The 16,591-nt window shown below is 35.8% G+C and overlaps 2 protein-coding genes across 2 annotated transcripts in view; both read right to left on the reverse strand.

Moving 5' to 3' along the window:
* Nucleotides 1-330: 330 nt before the first annotated feature.
* Nucleotides 331-747, reverse strand: LOC144449337 (fatty acid-binding protein-like). Its single transcript, XM_078139868.1, has one exon. It carries the CDS (start codon nt 745-747, stop codon nt 331-333), a length of 417 nt encoding a protein of 138 aa, XP_077995994.1.
* A 6,414-nt stretch (nt 748-7,161) lies between these two features.
* The window catches only part of LOC144452016 (uncharacterized), a 35,107-nt gene continuing 25,677 nt past the window's right edge, over nt 7,162-16,591 (reverse strand). The window contains exons 10-18 of the mRNA XM_078143013.1: nt 15,634-15,823; nt 15,249-15,364; nt 14,839-14,914; nt 14,446-14,577; nt 14,053-14,104; nt 13,305-13,448; nt 12,582-12,758; nt 11,419-11,493; nt 7,162-10,623 (exon numbers count right to left, since the gene is read on the reverse strand). Of these exons, the coding sequence (XP_077999139.1) occupies nt 10,499-10,623; nt 11,419-11,493; nt 12,582-12,758; nt 13,305-13,448; nt 14,053-14,104; nt 14,446-14,577; nt 14,839-14,914; nt 15,249-15,364; nt 15,634-15,823 (1,087 nt within the window). The 3' untranslated portion in view covers nt 7,162-10,498. The remainder of the gene's footprint in view (nt 10,624-11,418; nt 11,494-12,581; nt 12,759-13,304; nt 13,449-14,052; nt 14,105-14,445; nt 14,578-14,838; nt 14,915-15,248; nt 15,365-15,633; nt 15,824-16,591) is intronic.

Below are 16,591 nucleotides of genomic sequence, written 5' to 3' on the forward strand. Positions count from 1 at the left end.
CAATTTATATTTCCCTCTGGTGCTACAGGTGGTTTACTGGTGGTGTTGATGTCCTGTAACTGTCTTGGAGCTGGATAAAATAATTCAAGAGTTTGCAAAGTACAACAATTATAAGTGTAACACGCAGGATGTTTGAATTGAATTTAGTAATACGGTCATTTACACACTTCAGAGATAAATGTTGCAGGCAATGAAGGCCCTTGCGTAATATCAGTCCGAAAGTACATCATCACATCGTATTGTCTTAAACAGAACATGAAAAATGTGAGGAAAACTTGTGAATTCAAAACGGGGCATCTCTCCATCTTTATCGAGTCTATCGCAATTTCTCTAAGCTCTCTTGAAGTACCGCTTACAGACTGCGTCATCAATTTGGATTGTCACTACCATTACGTCACCCAATACTTCACGGGTTTCCACCATACGATTGATTGCTTGAGATTGGTCACCGGTTCCCCGAACAGTAAACTTGGTACCAGAGACTTTCTCAGCACGCACCTTCCTCGTGTTATCTGTCAGAATACCAGCGGGACTGTCGTACTCTTCACTCTTCTTCATGTGAACTTCGATGGTTTTATTTGGTCCAATCAATTTCATGATACCTTCACCGTCGGCGACCTTGGTAAACTCGTATGTAGGCTTGCCACTAGCGAGTTTTGCTCGGTTTTCAGCAGGTACGTTGAGAACATCCATTAGACCATCCAAGTTCTCACTTTTATCGAACACCCATTTACCGTTGAAAGCCATGGTTTCTGTAGGTAATAATTTGTCGTACGATCAGGCAAAATATTAGACGACTGAAAATACCTCTTACACAAAAAATATTGCGTCCTTTTATATGTTGTTGGAAACTTAATATGTAAGAACAAACCATTATTTACAATTTGACTAGGAGTCCATCAACAATGGAAGAAAACATTAAAATCTGTCTCGAGGTGAGTTGTTAAGTTTGAAAAAAAGTAACAGCAGCACGCCAAGTTCTTCAATATGTATTTTCACTGTTGGCATTGGCCAAATTTATAAATTCGTCAACAAGGAATTCGAAAGTGTCCATCAATTTAAAGTTGTGTGCAGACACCCCTAAATCCTTCTTGTTTGGTTCATGCCTAATAAATATTGCCGTTATTCAGATTGGTTATGACTGTCCAATCATAAGCTTACACTGGCAAATATAAAGAAAAAAGTCATCATGACGATAGCGACCTGTAGTGACAAGATAAAGAGATAATTTTGCAACGGATGAATGACACATTTGTGTGCAACACTTCAAAATATAGATGCAGATAATAAGCATGGATAGATCACTCGACATTATTTGGACAGATTGACCCTCTACAAATAGGCTGGGGAGATTCGCTTTATCCCCCATACACATACCTCGAATGTTTATCCTCCGTGTTCACTCTCATTTCAGGTACATTTATTTAGGTTTTGAAATTTAAAAAAAATGACTATAAAACGGTTACACCTGGAAAAACTTCAAGTGCCACAAATGACATCATGTATGAAACGTCAAGAGATGACAAGGGTAAAGATGGGTCAAAGATACACCAAACAAACAAAGATTTTTCTGTACCAAAGTTGTCACAAGATAACACCAGAGAATGGTGTCGAACTTGTCAACAGCCTGGGCGTTATCCATGTTACATTTGTATGAGAAGCCGAGGATGTCCCTCAAATAATGCTATGAATCAAAGGCTATCCTCGTGAAAATGTTATGACTGAGAAAAATCAACAAATGCTTCATTACCTGAAGAAGTGCACTCTTCTGATAAAATAGTCAAATTTTTGTGCACACAAAGAAAAATCACAAAATACAAAAAAAAGAGGAATTTTAGCAGACTGTTATTCTACAGGCACATCCACCTAGACACAATGGTTTACTGACAAGGGGCTGAATGAAACAAATCTTAAAAAATATTCCGATCTTGAAACTTCTTTTTGTTTTGTCTTATAAACTCAGACGACTATATAGTGGTGTCTGAGGTTAAAGCTATTGGTGAGAACAGTCAAAGTGGAGTATTATAATAGGTCCAAAACACCATGTAGTTGTGGTGCCAATATATAACCGAATCATGGCTTTGGTAGAGTAACAGAGATCAATATAGTACAAATAAGTCTCGTCCTTGTAAAGCAAAGGTCAACATCCTTAATATAGTGTTTAACTACACACGTCATTACATATTGAACATTCTCGCATGTCAGAGATCGAGCACATGTTTCTGCAGAAGCAACGAAATATGCCTCTTGGCGGGTACGATTTGGACGGTGCCGTAAAAGAGTACTGTGATTCACGACGTTGATATTAAAGAGATCATGTGGAATGAAATTGAAGTGGTCTATGAAATAAAGGATTTATCCACTAAGGGGCAGGAGGCATAAATATGTATATTTAATATATTGTTATTTATTTATTTATTTATTTATTTATTTATTTATTTATTTATTTATTTATTTATTTATTTGTTTGTTCGTTCGTTCGTTCGTTCGTTCGTTCGTTCGTTCGTTTGTTTGTTTGTTTGTTTGTTTGTTTGAGTTTTGTGTTTTGTTTGCATGTATGTATATCTGACTGTTTTTAGTATGCTCAATAAAGATTAAAATATCACTCTGAAGTTCAGTTTGTTGTTTGTGCTCCTGTTGTCGAAGAATGTTTTTGTTAATACTTTGTCAAAACGGGTAAATGAAGAAATGAAATCTGGTTAGGTCACATCATATTCACTTAGCACTCCGCCCAAGTGTAGATCAAATTTCTCTATTGACCCCAAACAGTCATCTACTTACGACAATTTATATTCTGTCCGAGAAAATGTATCTGACTATTTATTTTCTAAGCATGTCACTAATCTGGTACACAAAAGTACCATAGAAACGAAATAGTGAACACACCCTGAAGCGTTTCCTTTCGTCACGTGAGCTACAGGTAATTTTATTTTATCTAGAATTAAGTTGGTGATTCATGGAATGCTGTCATTGTTTTTGAAACTTGTACAGTTGGTAAGCATGTCAGGGTACCCGGGTACGTTTGATTGCCACCACCCCCCCCCCCAAAAAAAAAAAAAACAACAAAAAAAACAACAACAACAACCCAAGAATTAAAGAAATTAGAAAGAATGAGAAGAATTAAAGAAAGGCAAAGGGGGGGGGGGAGAAAGAAGAAATTATAATAACAAGTTTATCAATAGTAAACTTTCTAATGAGACGTTGACCTTGACCAACATTTTTAGGTCAATTTGTTTTTCAACCATAACTCGAGAAGTTGAATATATATCGACTCTATTCAAGTGTCTACAAAAATATCGACTCCATTCAAGTGACTGCAACCATATCGACCCAATTCAAGTGTCTACAACCATATCGACTCCATTCAAGTGACTACAACCATATCGACTCCATCCAAGTGTCTACAACCATATCGACTCCATCCAAGTGTCTACAACCATATCGACTCCATTCAAGTGACTGCAACCATATCGACCCAATTCAAGTGTCTACAACCATATCGACTCCATTCAAGTGACTACAACCATATCGACTCCATTCAAGTGACTACAACCATATCGACTCCATTCAAGTGACTACAACCATATTGACCTTATTCAAGTGTCTATAACCATATCGACTCCATTCAAGTGTCTACAACCACACCGACTCCATTCAAGTGTATACAACCACATAGACTCCATTCAAGTGTCTACAACCATATTACTACTGAGAATAACAAAGTTTATCATTAGCTGAGTCGTGCTAATATGTCAATAAATAAATACTTTTCAATCGGGGCAGTGCACAAAAATGATAACAGAAGAAGGAGAATACCAACACTTACCAGATAAGACAAGTCATCATATATTGACGTAATTTTGTTTATTGTCTTAATTATGACAATGTTCTCGTATATTTTATTAAATTCATGTGTATAGTATAAAAAAAACCAGTGATAAGAAAATATTCTGAAAATTCACTGAATTCAAATACAGGTAGAAATTTTGTAAATCAATGTTTGAAATGAGCCTTGACTAAAGCGATTGTACTCCTGGCTCGTTTAACAACTCTTCTGAACACCCCCCCCCCCCTCCACAAAGAAATCAGAGGGGAGTCAGTGGATAAAGTGTGAAGTAAAAAGAAATATTATTGTAAAGTTGCAAAAAATGTTTGTGAAAAATATAATTCTTCCAATTTTATGCAACAGATAGACACCATACCCTTCTAACAATTTTGCATTGTTGTATATTTGTATATTGTCTACTGGAAAATATAGTTGTCATTGTGAAGTCTAATCACTTTTAGTCCACCTTACATTACATGCCACTCTTATCTTACGAAAGAAATCTAAATACCACAGCGTCCACTTGTAAAAATTATATACTATTAGCATTAGCAGAATTCTTGATATATCTTTCAACAATATTTGTATTAGTTGCATAGATATAATGGTACAACATTTTCCCATTTGAAACATCTATACAAATGTACTTCACAATCATGCGTTGAGAACATTCCGTGCTAGTCGAGATGGTCATTACAACTATCACTATACGTTTTTATCAACATAGTGATCACGAATATAAGCTTATGTCGAACATTTCATCCATTCTTTCATTCTATGACTAGTCGACTGTTTCCAAATAAATGTCGAGTATCGACATGCAAAACCTAAACGTGTCGTGGCTTATATTCATTGACCAACAGGAGAGTTCTTCTATGAAGAGAAACACTTGTATTTTTTTTTATCTGTAGACGCCGGGCCACTATACTCAAAATAAACACACTGTTGGAAATATGAAATGATGATAGAACTACCTAGCATGCAATATGGTAAACAAAGCTCCATGACAGCGGGTTACCAGGCACCAGCGCGCGCTTTTCTTTCGCTACGCGCATTATGAAGCGTATGAGCGCACACAGAGTTCTATGTTCGGGAAAAGAATCAAAGTTGGTGTACACTGCATCAGGGACGTACGTCTGTTTATACGTCCCTGACTGCATGCAATAAACGCCTTGAATAACGAAAATGATAGATCTGGAATAAGAATGAAGAAGTGGTGGACAAATAAGCTACCCGCCACCATCGAAATAGTACAATCTGTCAGGGGTGAGTTGTTAAACTTTCAAGAATTGATATAGCAACACGCGAAGTTCTCCAACGTGTATTGCCACTGTTGGCGGAAGTTAGAATCCATCAACAATGAAAGACGCCCGTCAAGTAGATGTGTACATACTGCCTCAAGACAGTTACTTTCCAAATTTATGTTCACGCCTATAAATGCAGAGTTTAGCAGAACTATTGGTCAATTAATTGCAGGCAGGGTGAAAAGTAAAAAAATGATACACGTAATAGCGATGTCGTATCACCTTGGAAACCCATAGCATCATCGTAAACAATGTGATATCAAACTCTCAGGTGCTAGTATTTTTTTTTTTGAAAATTCAACACATGAAGGATGACATCAGTTTGTCTTGCGTTTTTGTTTCATCTTAGAACATACATAGGAACATTCTAACAAAAGTTCACTTCAACCCTCGGAATTCAACTTTCGCAAATAGTAGTCTTCTAACCAGAAATCACACTTGGTTCAGCTAGTTTTATGCATTTCGAATCTTGGATACTCAAGTGAATCCTAACGAATTTAACCCCAAACATATTTTCATGCCACTGAATTACGACGACTGGCGGCGAGCCAGGTTTCAGCTTGCATAGATAGACATTTTCCATCCGTAAGCTATTGCAGAACGTTGGTGTAATTGCACTCACATAGGGGCAGCGTTTCTGATGGCAAAGTTTTTATCGACCTTATTGCTAACTTCAAGCGTTTGCACCATTTTGGTCAACACAGGGTTATTATATCCACAAAACGAAGGCACCATTATCACTGTCACTGTTATGTGCATTGGACGGAGAGTGTATGGTGGCTAAGCACAGTTCTTTCTACAATTTCAATATATGTAATGTATTACAATTATATTTCAAAACATTTCCAATATTTATAGCAATCTCTTAAACATAGCATCATGCAATGATAAAAAACCGGAGTGATTTCATAGAACAATTTCAGAAATGTACTGTAAGTGGAGATGAAAGTACATGGGAATTCTACAACTGTGTGATTCTCCAGGTATATACTGAAGGAATCGTGGCAAAAAGGTGTGGGGTTCTTTTGAAATGACATTTCCAGCAAGTTTGACGTCAGACTTGGGACGCTTGTATCCCCTACTTGCCATGTACTGTACTTCACTAGAGTGTATAATAAACAAATACAATAAACAGAACAACAAATTCATACACAAGTTCTCTTCCACTTTTGTTTGTGAAACAGACATGTTTTGAGCAAATCACTTGTCCTTCTTCAGGATCGAGAATGGATCTGACAGAATGTTGAAAGTATGAAATTCCACAAGCAAATTAGTGTCATTCTGTTAGATCATTCGGGCAATGGAGAATGACGAGTATTCTTTTTTTCGAAACCTGTCCATTCCTAAATCGAAAAGAAAATTGTGTATGAATCATAGTGTTACCATGATGAGCATACACAGTGTAATAAGTACTTGATAGCTTCCTATTAATATGGAAAGACATTCTTTATTTTAATCTCTGTTTCAATATATTTGTTATTTACAGTCATATCAAATGGTATAAAAATGCTATCAAAGCTTTTACAAAGGTGAGCCCATTCAAAACATTTCCAATATTTATAGCAATCTCTTAAACATAGCATCATGCAATGATAAAAAACTGGCAGTGCTATCTCAAAAAAAACTAGTATTCCAGGAAAATTAATATGCAGCCTCCTGTTACTATATAGTAATGAGTTTGTATATTCACTGTATTGTGGTAATATTGTTGCAGTACAGTGGTGTTGAAGTTTAGGTAAAGTCTATGTGCTTGGCAATGCTGAGTATTGTCTATAATTAATGGGAATGGAAATAATGGCACTTTTATAAGATTAGAGTTCTAGATATATTTCATTTACATAAAATTTTGCACAATTGTCAAAAAACACCACACTGAAACTTATTTCACTTTCAATGTCCTAGCAGTGGTTCAGCACTGCCTCATGGGAGTTAGCAGACACACACACACACACACACACACACACGCACACACACACACACACACACACACACACACACATACACACACACACACACACACACACACACACACACACACACACACACACACACACATATGTATTAGATGAACATTAGATTCATAACTATATATCTGAAGGTAATAAGCACTTTGGAGTCATGAATATGTATTGCTCATCTAATACATATGTATATCTACTGGCTCCCATGAGGCAACACTGGATCAGTGCTAAGACAGTCACAAAAAAATGAATGTGAAACAAGATTAAATTTGGTTTTCTTTGCAATTTTGTAAGTTACGTGATGTGAAATCATGAAATGATTCTCCAGAATCCAATGTTTATGAAATTGTCATTATTTTCTTGGAGTGACATTCCCCTTCAAATATAGACGTTGCTTTCTCCGGTCTATGCTTAAACATGCCAATCTAAGCACTGTGTTGTTGTGTAATATTAATTAGAATTGTATGTGTTTGAATTGTTAATCAGTATTACACTTCTTATAATGAAACTACACTGAATATCAGTAGCTGTTCATATCAAACTTCAAAACTCAATGTTGATACATTCAGATCACACATATCTCCATTATGAAGAAAGGGTGCCAGGACGAAAATCTTGTGTCCTAAAAAAACCCTAAAATATAACCATGATGTGGTATTTACTGGAAGAAGAACAAGACTGCTTTACAAGGTGTAAGTACGACCAACAAAATCTTTCAAAAAAGGATAAAACAAATTCATCAAGTAACTAGAAAGGAATAAAAATAATTGACCTTTTGTCAATGTAATCTTAATTCTGAATCCAGTTATCCAGTGCAGAAAGAAATTATACATCGCTAGAAAATTGTCACTGATAGTTCCTGCTGTGACAACAATCTCACCTCTTGAAATTAGTTACCATAGCAACATTTAATGTGCAGTCAACATGTAATAAAACTCACACAGATGTCTGTATATAGTCAGGATTATTGTGACCTTCAAACGCTGAAACACAGCAAGTAAAGATATGTACGTATGATTTGAGGAACTATTAAAAAATCTAAATTAGGTTTTTTTCAATGCAAATAAAATACTCTCAATTCCTTGATAGTAAGGGAAAGAGGGCTTAAAAGCATTTTGTATGGAAAAAAAGTACCCACGCTGAGCAAACTGTACAATACACAACTCAGAAAATAAATAATGCACTACATATATTTTAGAATTATTCAACACCAAAAGTACACCAGATAAGTCTCATCATACATACACTTAGAGGGGAACACCACTCCACAAAATAAAGGCATTTCCGTAAATTTTGGGTTCTGGAGAGACTTAATCTCACACAAGTTTTGCACAATTGCCAAGAAACACAAAGTATAATCTTGTTACACATTTATTGTCCTGTGACTGTCTCACACCACGCATTGCGTCATGGGAGTTAGCAGCCATGCATATGTATTAGATAAACAACAAATATTCATGACTCCTAAGTGTTTATTACCTTCAGACAAAAAAGTCATGAATATTCATTATTCATCTAATACATATGCATAGCTGCTAACTCCCATGAGGGAATGCTGGACCACTGCTCGGACAATGAATGAGAAACAAAGTTTCAATTTGGTGTTTCTTGGTGAGTGCGCGTAAGTTACACAATATTAAATCATGAAATGACTCTCCAGAACCTAAAAGTTTATGAAAATATCTTTATTTCCTGGACTGGTGTTCCCCTTTAATTAAAGAAAAGCTTGATTCATAAAATTGTAGTCAATATAGAAAAGCTATACCAAGTAGGAAAAAAAACCCAGGAAAATGTCTCCCAAAGTATGAAAACTACAGCTCCCTGATGGGGAAATAAATACTTTCATAAGAGAAAGGAATCATAGAATTACAGAGGTGAATTGCACATTTCAAGTCATCCATAAATCAAAATATGTTCATTTATTGTGCTATGCTGGAATTACAAGAAAATCACTGGCATTTAATTATCAAGGCATGATGTCCAAGATTTGTTTAAATCTTTGAAAAGTCACTTTATACATTTTTTTAAGTAGGGGATCAAGCTCAACTTGGCAAATATTAAATTTTAGCTACAACTTTCTTGTTTACAAATGCTCACCTGACACTAGAGGGCAGTATTTATAGGCATGTACAGTTCAAATTATATTGATTTCCAAGTTAAGAGATATTTGCTGAAGATAAGTTTGTTTTCAATTACTCTTTGCCAATTTAATAGAAGAATTAAATATATTACTGATGTACAATTTCTTGAGTGACAAACAAAAATCAATTCTGAAATGAAACTGAACAAGAAAGTACCAGGCCTAAGTCATCTTTGGTCGGAGGTCAACTCCTTTACATGTAAGTATATCAATACTCATTCAATAATTTTGGGTGGCTGTACCATAGCCAGACTTTATTTGATAAGTTAGGGTGGCTTATCATAGCTGGATTTTATTTGATAAGTTAGGGTGACTGTATCATAGCTAGACTTTACTTGATAAGTTAGGGTGGCTGTACCATAGCTGTGTCAAATTGCCCATACACATTTATTTGTGCGATCCTAACATATCCTTATTTTTATGTTCAAAATAAAACTCCAATCCCATTCAACTTTAACAAAACTCCACTTTCATCTCAATGAATAAATTATCTTTCCTGTGAAATTAATGCCCCTAGTGTCCAAATTTGGCTGAAATTGAAAAGAAACTTTTTGAGAACCAAGACAAAATTTATCATTCAATTCACAGGATATGGTGAGTTTTATTTAAAATACATCTGAATGCATGTAAGGATTTTAGTTGGAGTCTGAGTTGGTAAACCACACATTGAGTATAGTCTGAGCCCTATCCTCCTCACCGTGTGCACAGTCCTAGTTGATTTCAACCAATTCGGTCCTAGCTGATTTCAATCAATTCAGTCCTGGCTGAGTTCAACCAATTCAATCTCAAATATAACTGCCATCTCTTTTATAAACTACAATTTTGGCAAACTACATTTTGTCGACACAGTGAAGGAACTTCTACCTCTGTTAATTCCACATACAAAAAAACTGCAACCAGTACTGAATATGATTATGAAACAAGTACGTCCATAAAAGTAACTTTTACTTTAATGAGGAGGGTGTGTGTAATGTTGTTCCTTCTGATCCCTTACTCCTTCCTAACAACAGGAATGGACCGTTAAAAGAGGCTTGTACTATGAAAGTATGATGGTTATTGTTGTGTAAATTTTGATCCCTACCCAATCCCTCCAAACCTGACATGTCTCAGATGACACAACTGTGATAGATACTTGGCAGTGGAGATGTAAGTACAAATGACACAGCTAGTATTACATTAAGGTTGTCATTCTTCTTCTCCATATCCTTTTTTGAACAACACACTCTTCTTTACATTGGAGCAGACCACTCCACCTTGGCATACATCTTTACATTGGAGTTGGCCATACCACCTTGGCACTCTTCTTACGATATCCAAAGATGTATGGTTTTTCCTTTGCATGGAGGTTTGCTTTCAACTGTTGTGGTATTTCTGTAGGATTAAGTTCTCTTTCTGGAATACAATAACACAAAACATCCTTTAAATACATATCTTATCACTTACTGCTGGCACCATACTTTGTTTTTTTTTAAAGGGAATTGACCAATACAAAAAATCCACCCAATTCTCTGCATACACTTCAACACTTTCCCTTACAGACTGAGAATGGTAACATCACAGTTTATGGTCAATCTACTTATTAATAACTTGGTTTAATACAAGACATCATCATTGACGAGATAGGATTCACGCAGTGATTCAAGAATCCATACAGGTCTGTACTTGTGGTATGTTTCATGTCCTAAAGGTAAAATGGAATGCACCTCGGGGACAAATTTCCCTGAAAATTAAATTTCTTTATTTCACCCAAACTTTACCATATGAAAGCTTGGTCCTGCTCCTTTTGAAATAACAAAAGAAATTTCAGAGTTCACCATCTTGTTTTCAAGTGAATCATGAATCTTTTATTTTCCCATAGAGTTAACACAGTATTTGGCAGCCATATTGGATTCAACGGCCATATTGAATTCAACGGCCATATTGGATTCAAAACATGAAGAAAACTTTGATATCATTTTGACTCTATTTGTATCATAACCCCAGATTTTGTTTATTGATTTCAACTGAGAATAGGGCAGAGCTTTCTTGAACAAAGTAACAGATGTTTAAACAGTTTATTTCTTAAGGTGCATTCTACGTTAACCAAAATAGTCATACACTTTTAAGTTGTACAAATGTATGATAGTAGCAAATCTCACTTATGAATCACGTATACATATACCTGTCTATACTGTACCATGTACTTACCTTCTTCATCTACAACTAGGTACAAGGCATAATCCTGTGAATTCTTGACATCTAGCTTACCAGCTATCACTTGACCTATCAGGGTATAAAACAGACAAACACAGTTGAAATATATTATATATGTTGCCATGGAAACAGGCCACTCCTAAAACCAAGGAGATGCAAAAATATGTTTCCTTGGCTTTAAAACACCCTTTATGAATTTATGATAGTTCCAACCACACTTTACAGTACAAAAGGAGTTGCCTTGGCATTTGTGATAAATGTAACAAGACATTTCTTACATACAACTCTGATAACTTCAAATGCAAAAGAAACTTTTGTAGAAGTGCTGCCCACCGTGGAGATATATAAGCCCACTAGCTACCTTGTTGATTACCAGTTGGAAAGTAAACATTTGTAGCCATTAAAATGATCAAATCCAGGTGTAATCTCTTTAGCAGGAGCCTGTTCTACTGTACTGTTAAAGAATAGTTATGCTTATCATTTTTTTCAATGTGATTACAACTGCCGACATCAGAGCATGGATGAAAGGAACCTGTTACAAACACGGAAAGTACACAACCCCAATTTTATTAATAACACTTGACACAGCATGTTGGAAGTACAGAGACTTGTATTACATTTCATCACTTGATAAGGACAGTTATATGACCACTTTACATAATAGTTCACGTTAACAAACAAATTTGCAGTTCCCCTGTCATTTCTTGTACACATAAAAAGGCCAAAAAAACTGTTCTTATCAAACCATGGTGTATAATACATGTCACTGTTGTTTCAACATGCTGAGTCAAGTGTTATTAATGAAACTGAGTTGTTTACTTCCCCTGTTTGTAACAGGTTCTGTTTGACCACGCTCTGATGTCGGCAGTTGTAGGTAATGTATCCCGCTGTGTATGTTGTGTCTCTGTTACTGTTACAAGACTAGTCTGAAGTTGAAACATGTCTATCTTTTGTGTCAAAAAAACCCAAGTCCCATGAGTGAAACAAAAAGGTACTAGTAACACTGTTTGTACTATAATTCCTCTTTACGCTTAAAATGAGGTCATAGTTCCTTTACAACAAAGACAGTTCACATTCTAATTGCATTTTTACAGAGGCCTGTGACAAACTTCCGTGTTTTCAAATCATAACGGTTTGGGGTACATGTATTTACTTACACACATCAGCCGTCGTCATTGTTGGTGTTATTGGTAAAGTTTTTGACATCATGGCATCATTGCTTTCATCGTGTAATGTTATCTTCATAAAACCCTGCATATCACTAATACAAGGAAGTCGTATACCATTGTCTTCACTAGAACTGTCATCTAAGTGAAGATTCTTGATCACATGCACTGTAGCAATTACCAAAGATGAAAAGAAATGAAGTTAAATCTAAAAAAGTTCAATTGGTAATCTTTGACTATCACTTAGTGTACATGCAGGCACACCAATCCACACACCCACCCTCTCCAACCATCCAACTCTACACACACACACATGCATCTTTTGTTGTAGCTAGTGCATTGTAGTGGTAAGATAACAGTGTATATTGGTATTTACTTTCAAATTACCCCAGTAATATTTTTACTGAAACTCGGAGCTCAGTTCATCTGGCCCAAAGACAGATGCAGAAAAAAGCCATTGGGGGACAAGTATAGTTTGTAGAGTCAGTATAGTGAACATACAATATTTTTCTTACTTTCTTTCTACAGAAATCTCAGGCTTTTCTATTTTTCCTCACACATTCCCTCTATATACACCCAAATCCATACTTAACCACACTCCAGTTTCTAACCCCCACCGTGAACCCCTACCTCGTGCACACTCCATCTGTCTGCACTCCCACCCCTACATACAGACTCCATCTTTCAAATCCCCCTACCATGGAAAGTACTTACCTGCACTACTCAATGTTGTCAGATAATAACCAGGTTGTCCCAGCATTAAGCTGGGATCTAACAATCCCCACATGTAGTCTGAATCAATCTCGGCAGTCTGTGCATCACAGTTAGCAAGTACATAGATGAACACAGGTAGGAAATCTGTGTAGGTAGATTGCATCTCAAAACATTAGTAATCACACCAAAAATATCATTTGAAAAAAAACAATATTCATACAAAAATCAAACATCTTGACTGTCACCGCTTTGTCTTTGTTCAAAATGCCAATCACTGATCTAAGCAATAATTTACATTTGACTATGAGTGATTTATATGAATGAAAGACAATGGATTAATGGTAGGGGTTACAATTCTAGACATCTCACATTTTTCATCATTTTCCTTTATCAAGAACAACACTTGGCAGTCTATTGAATTTTGTTGCAAGAGAATGACCTTCAATCATGTATTATGATTTTTTTTTTTTAAAAAGCTATAAAAGTAATCAGTATTTGATAAATATTACTTTTTAGGCCTTTTCTACTAAACATGACGTTTTCCATGACAAGGCTCTTGCTATTTGTAATCCACCAATTGGTCAACTTGGTGAACAGCGCCCCCAAGAGATGAAGTAGTTCATGACAGAGCTAACTAGAATCAAAATGTTCTGATCATCAGAATGAAAAAGGACTTACTTATCAGTGCCCTAAAAGACAATATTTCAAACAGCCTGACTTGGTGTATAACAATGAAAGTAAGTCTTACCATCAGCTCCCATAGAATGAACTGCTTCATGACCTGGTCGAGTGTCTTGTGTCTATATGCAAGAATAAACAAAGCACACTCAATTAATTTGAACAGTGGTGGATGTATAAATAGCTGGTCTACATCACGATCTGTGATTTTGCATTGCTTCTCACTAATCTGTCTACATCACAATCTGTAATTTATTTTCACTTCTCACCAACCACTTGTAATACTATCAACATGAAATTATCATTGTGGTTTGAAAATTACATGCAGGTCCTAGAATGTTACATTTTACAAAACAATATTTGTTGCATGACAACAAAAAATTGCAAACCAGTGTTACTCTTATCTACAGATAATTCTTTCAAAAACTTCTCATAAAGCCAAAAAATACAAATGTATGCTTACAGATTTGTAGATGGTTTGAACAGCCTTCAATAGACAGTCCATCATACTCAGAGGTGAATATGCCTTGTACATCTTGCTGAAAAAATGCTGTAACACCTGCATACTGGCTCCTTGGGGTGGAATAAATACCGGCTGAAAATAAGAAAACAAAAATACAGACATTAACTATCTGGACACATCAATTTCTTCATCATATGCCTTGATATACTAGTATAGACATTCAATCTTGCCATTGGCCTCTTATACGGATATTGCATATAATGCATTACACTTTAAGCTTTTCTACAAACACCCCAACCTGACCAGTTATTACTTTATAAAGACTTGATGTTACAAGATGTATGCTTTGTAAGTATAACTCCTATGTTGAAAATAAAGAACTTTTTCACTTACCCTGACTCCTAATTCTTCTGCAGTTTTAGTTCTAGCTGTTTTCAGATTCCTATTGAGTAGTTGGATTGACCCATTCCTACAAATGGTGAACAATTGATTAACATTACAAATCCAAGAACATGTGCATGTCATCTATTCATATGATTGCTACTTGGAAATCTCAACAACGGCAAGGTTTCCTTAGATTTGAAGTTCTGTACATGATTCTCACTGGATTGAATAACTGACTGATAGACTGAGTCAGTCACTAACTGAATGAGTGGGTTGGTGGGTGAGTGAGTGAGTGAGTGAGTGAGTGAGTGAGTGAGTGAGTGAGTGAGTGAGTGAGTGAGTGAGTGAAAGTGAATGAGTGACTAGCTAACTCACTAACTGACTGAGTGAGTCAGTGAGTAGCAAGACAGATTTCTTACCTGCTGTATTCTGTTAATAAACATTTATAGATGAAAGACTTGAGGGGTTTAATTACACATTTATGCAGAGCACCTTCAATAATTGCATCCTCATTCATGGGTTCCTCAGAGCTGAACTGTAAATCAATCATACACCAAGTAAATCTATTTGTGTTTCTTCAACAGTTTAATGGGTACAATCTGTAGCTTTGTGGTATTTGGTGGTTACTTTTATTCCTAGGTTGAAATATTCTTATGTTATACTTATAGTAGTTCAATCTTTTTTCATTCATAATATTGAAAATGTACTTTTCACTGATTTCTCAACAAGTTACAATCTACGTCATTATAACTGGTGAACTGTATAGACACAAGTAAAGTTTCAAATACACTAGAACACTCCTACCTTTGCCTTTTCCTTGTTGAGGTTGGCTTGGAATTGAAAATCTTCCTGCAGCAGATAGTGTTTGATACCATCCATAAACTGTCGTGTATTTCTCATCACAACAGATGGATTTGTCTCTTGTCCTTCTTTGGTACACTGGAGAAAATTATTAACAGAAGAGCCAAATGTTGAGTTCATGTTGGTTGACATCCTGTAAAAACAAAAGGCAAAACAGTTAACGTTTTGAACTCTAGGGATAAAACATGTATAATTTTACCTGTTATATGTATTGTGAAACATATACATCTATGAATACATGTAGCCCCTATCAGAAAAACAAAAGATTGCTTAGTATGGCCACTAGGAGTGCTGTTCAGCATTTTGACTGGCAGTGTAGATGACTACCACAGTTGAGTTCTGTCACCTCTTTGTCAATTCCAAATGAACCTTTTCAATTATTTTTGGTCAGCTAGTCAGGATAGTATGCAATCTACTATAGCAATGACTCCAAAACATTTTGGACAACATTAAACCAATCAACATTTCTTCTTTTTTTTTCTTTTTTTTTTTCTTTTTCTTTTTATAAATTTTTGTGCTGGGAATTCCTCCCAGCGATTTTCTGTTATGCTGACAAATACACACAAACACACAAATGCTACAGAGATCCATTCAGGTTTGGGACTACATGACAGGGCTATACTGCACGCTCTATATCACATTGCTGTGGAACTGTCAAGGCTACCAGTCAGGCCACAGGCTATCCGAGAGTCACCCAGGCCTGGCAAACATAGCACCTGCGGGCTCTTCCATTTCTTATTATTTTCAATGTTGTAATATTTAGGATGTATTTAGATGTCTCATGCACTTTCATGCGATTAACACCCAAAAGACCACACCTTCATTTGGGTCTAAATTTGGTGTCCATTAACTTCTCTCTACTGGGACACATTCAATTTGCATGATCCGTAATCATGACTTC

The sequence above is a fragment of the Glandiceps talaboti genome, chromosome 2 (assembly GCF_964340395.1).
Source record: "Glandiceps talaboti chromosome 2, keGlaTala1.1, whole genome shotgun sequence".
NCBI classification, from domain to species: domain Eukaryota; kingdom Metazoa; phylum Hemichordata; class Enteropneusta; family Spengelidae; genus Glandiceps; species Glandiceps talaboti.

What these genes read in the sequence shown, in the direction of transcription:
- LOC144449337 (XM_078139868.1), bottom strand. Translation starts at nt 747, where the DNA reads ATGGCTTTCAACGGTAAATGGGTGTTCGATAAAAGTGAGAACTTGGAT.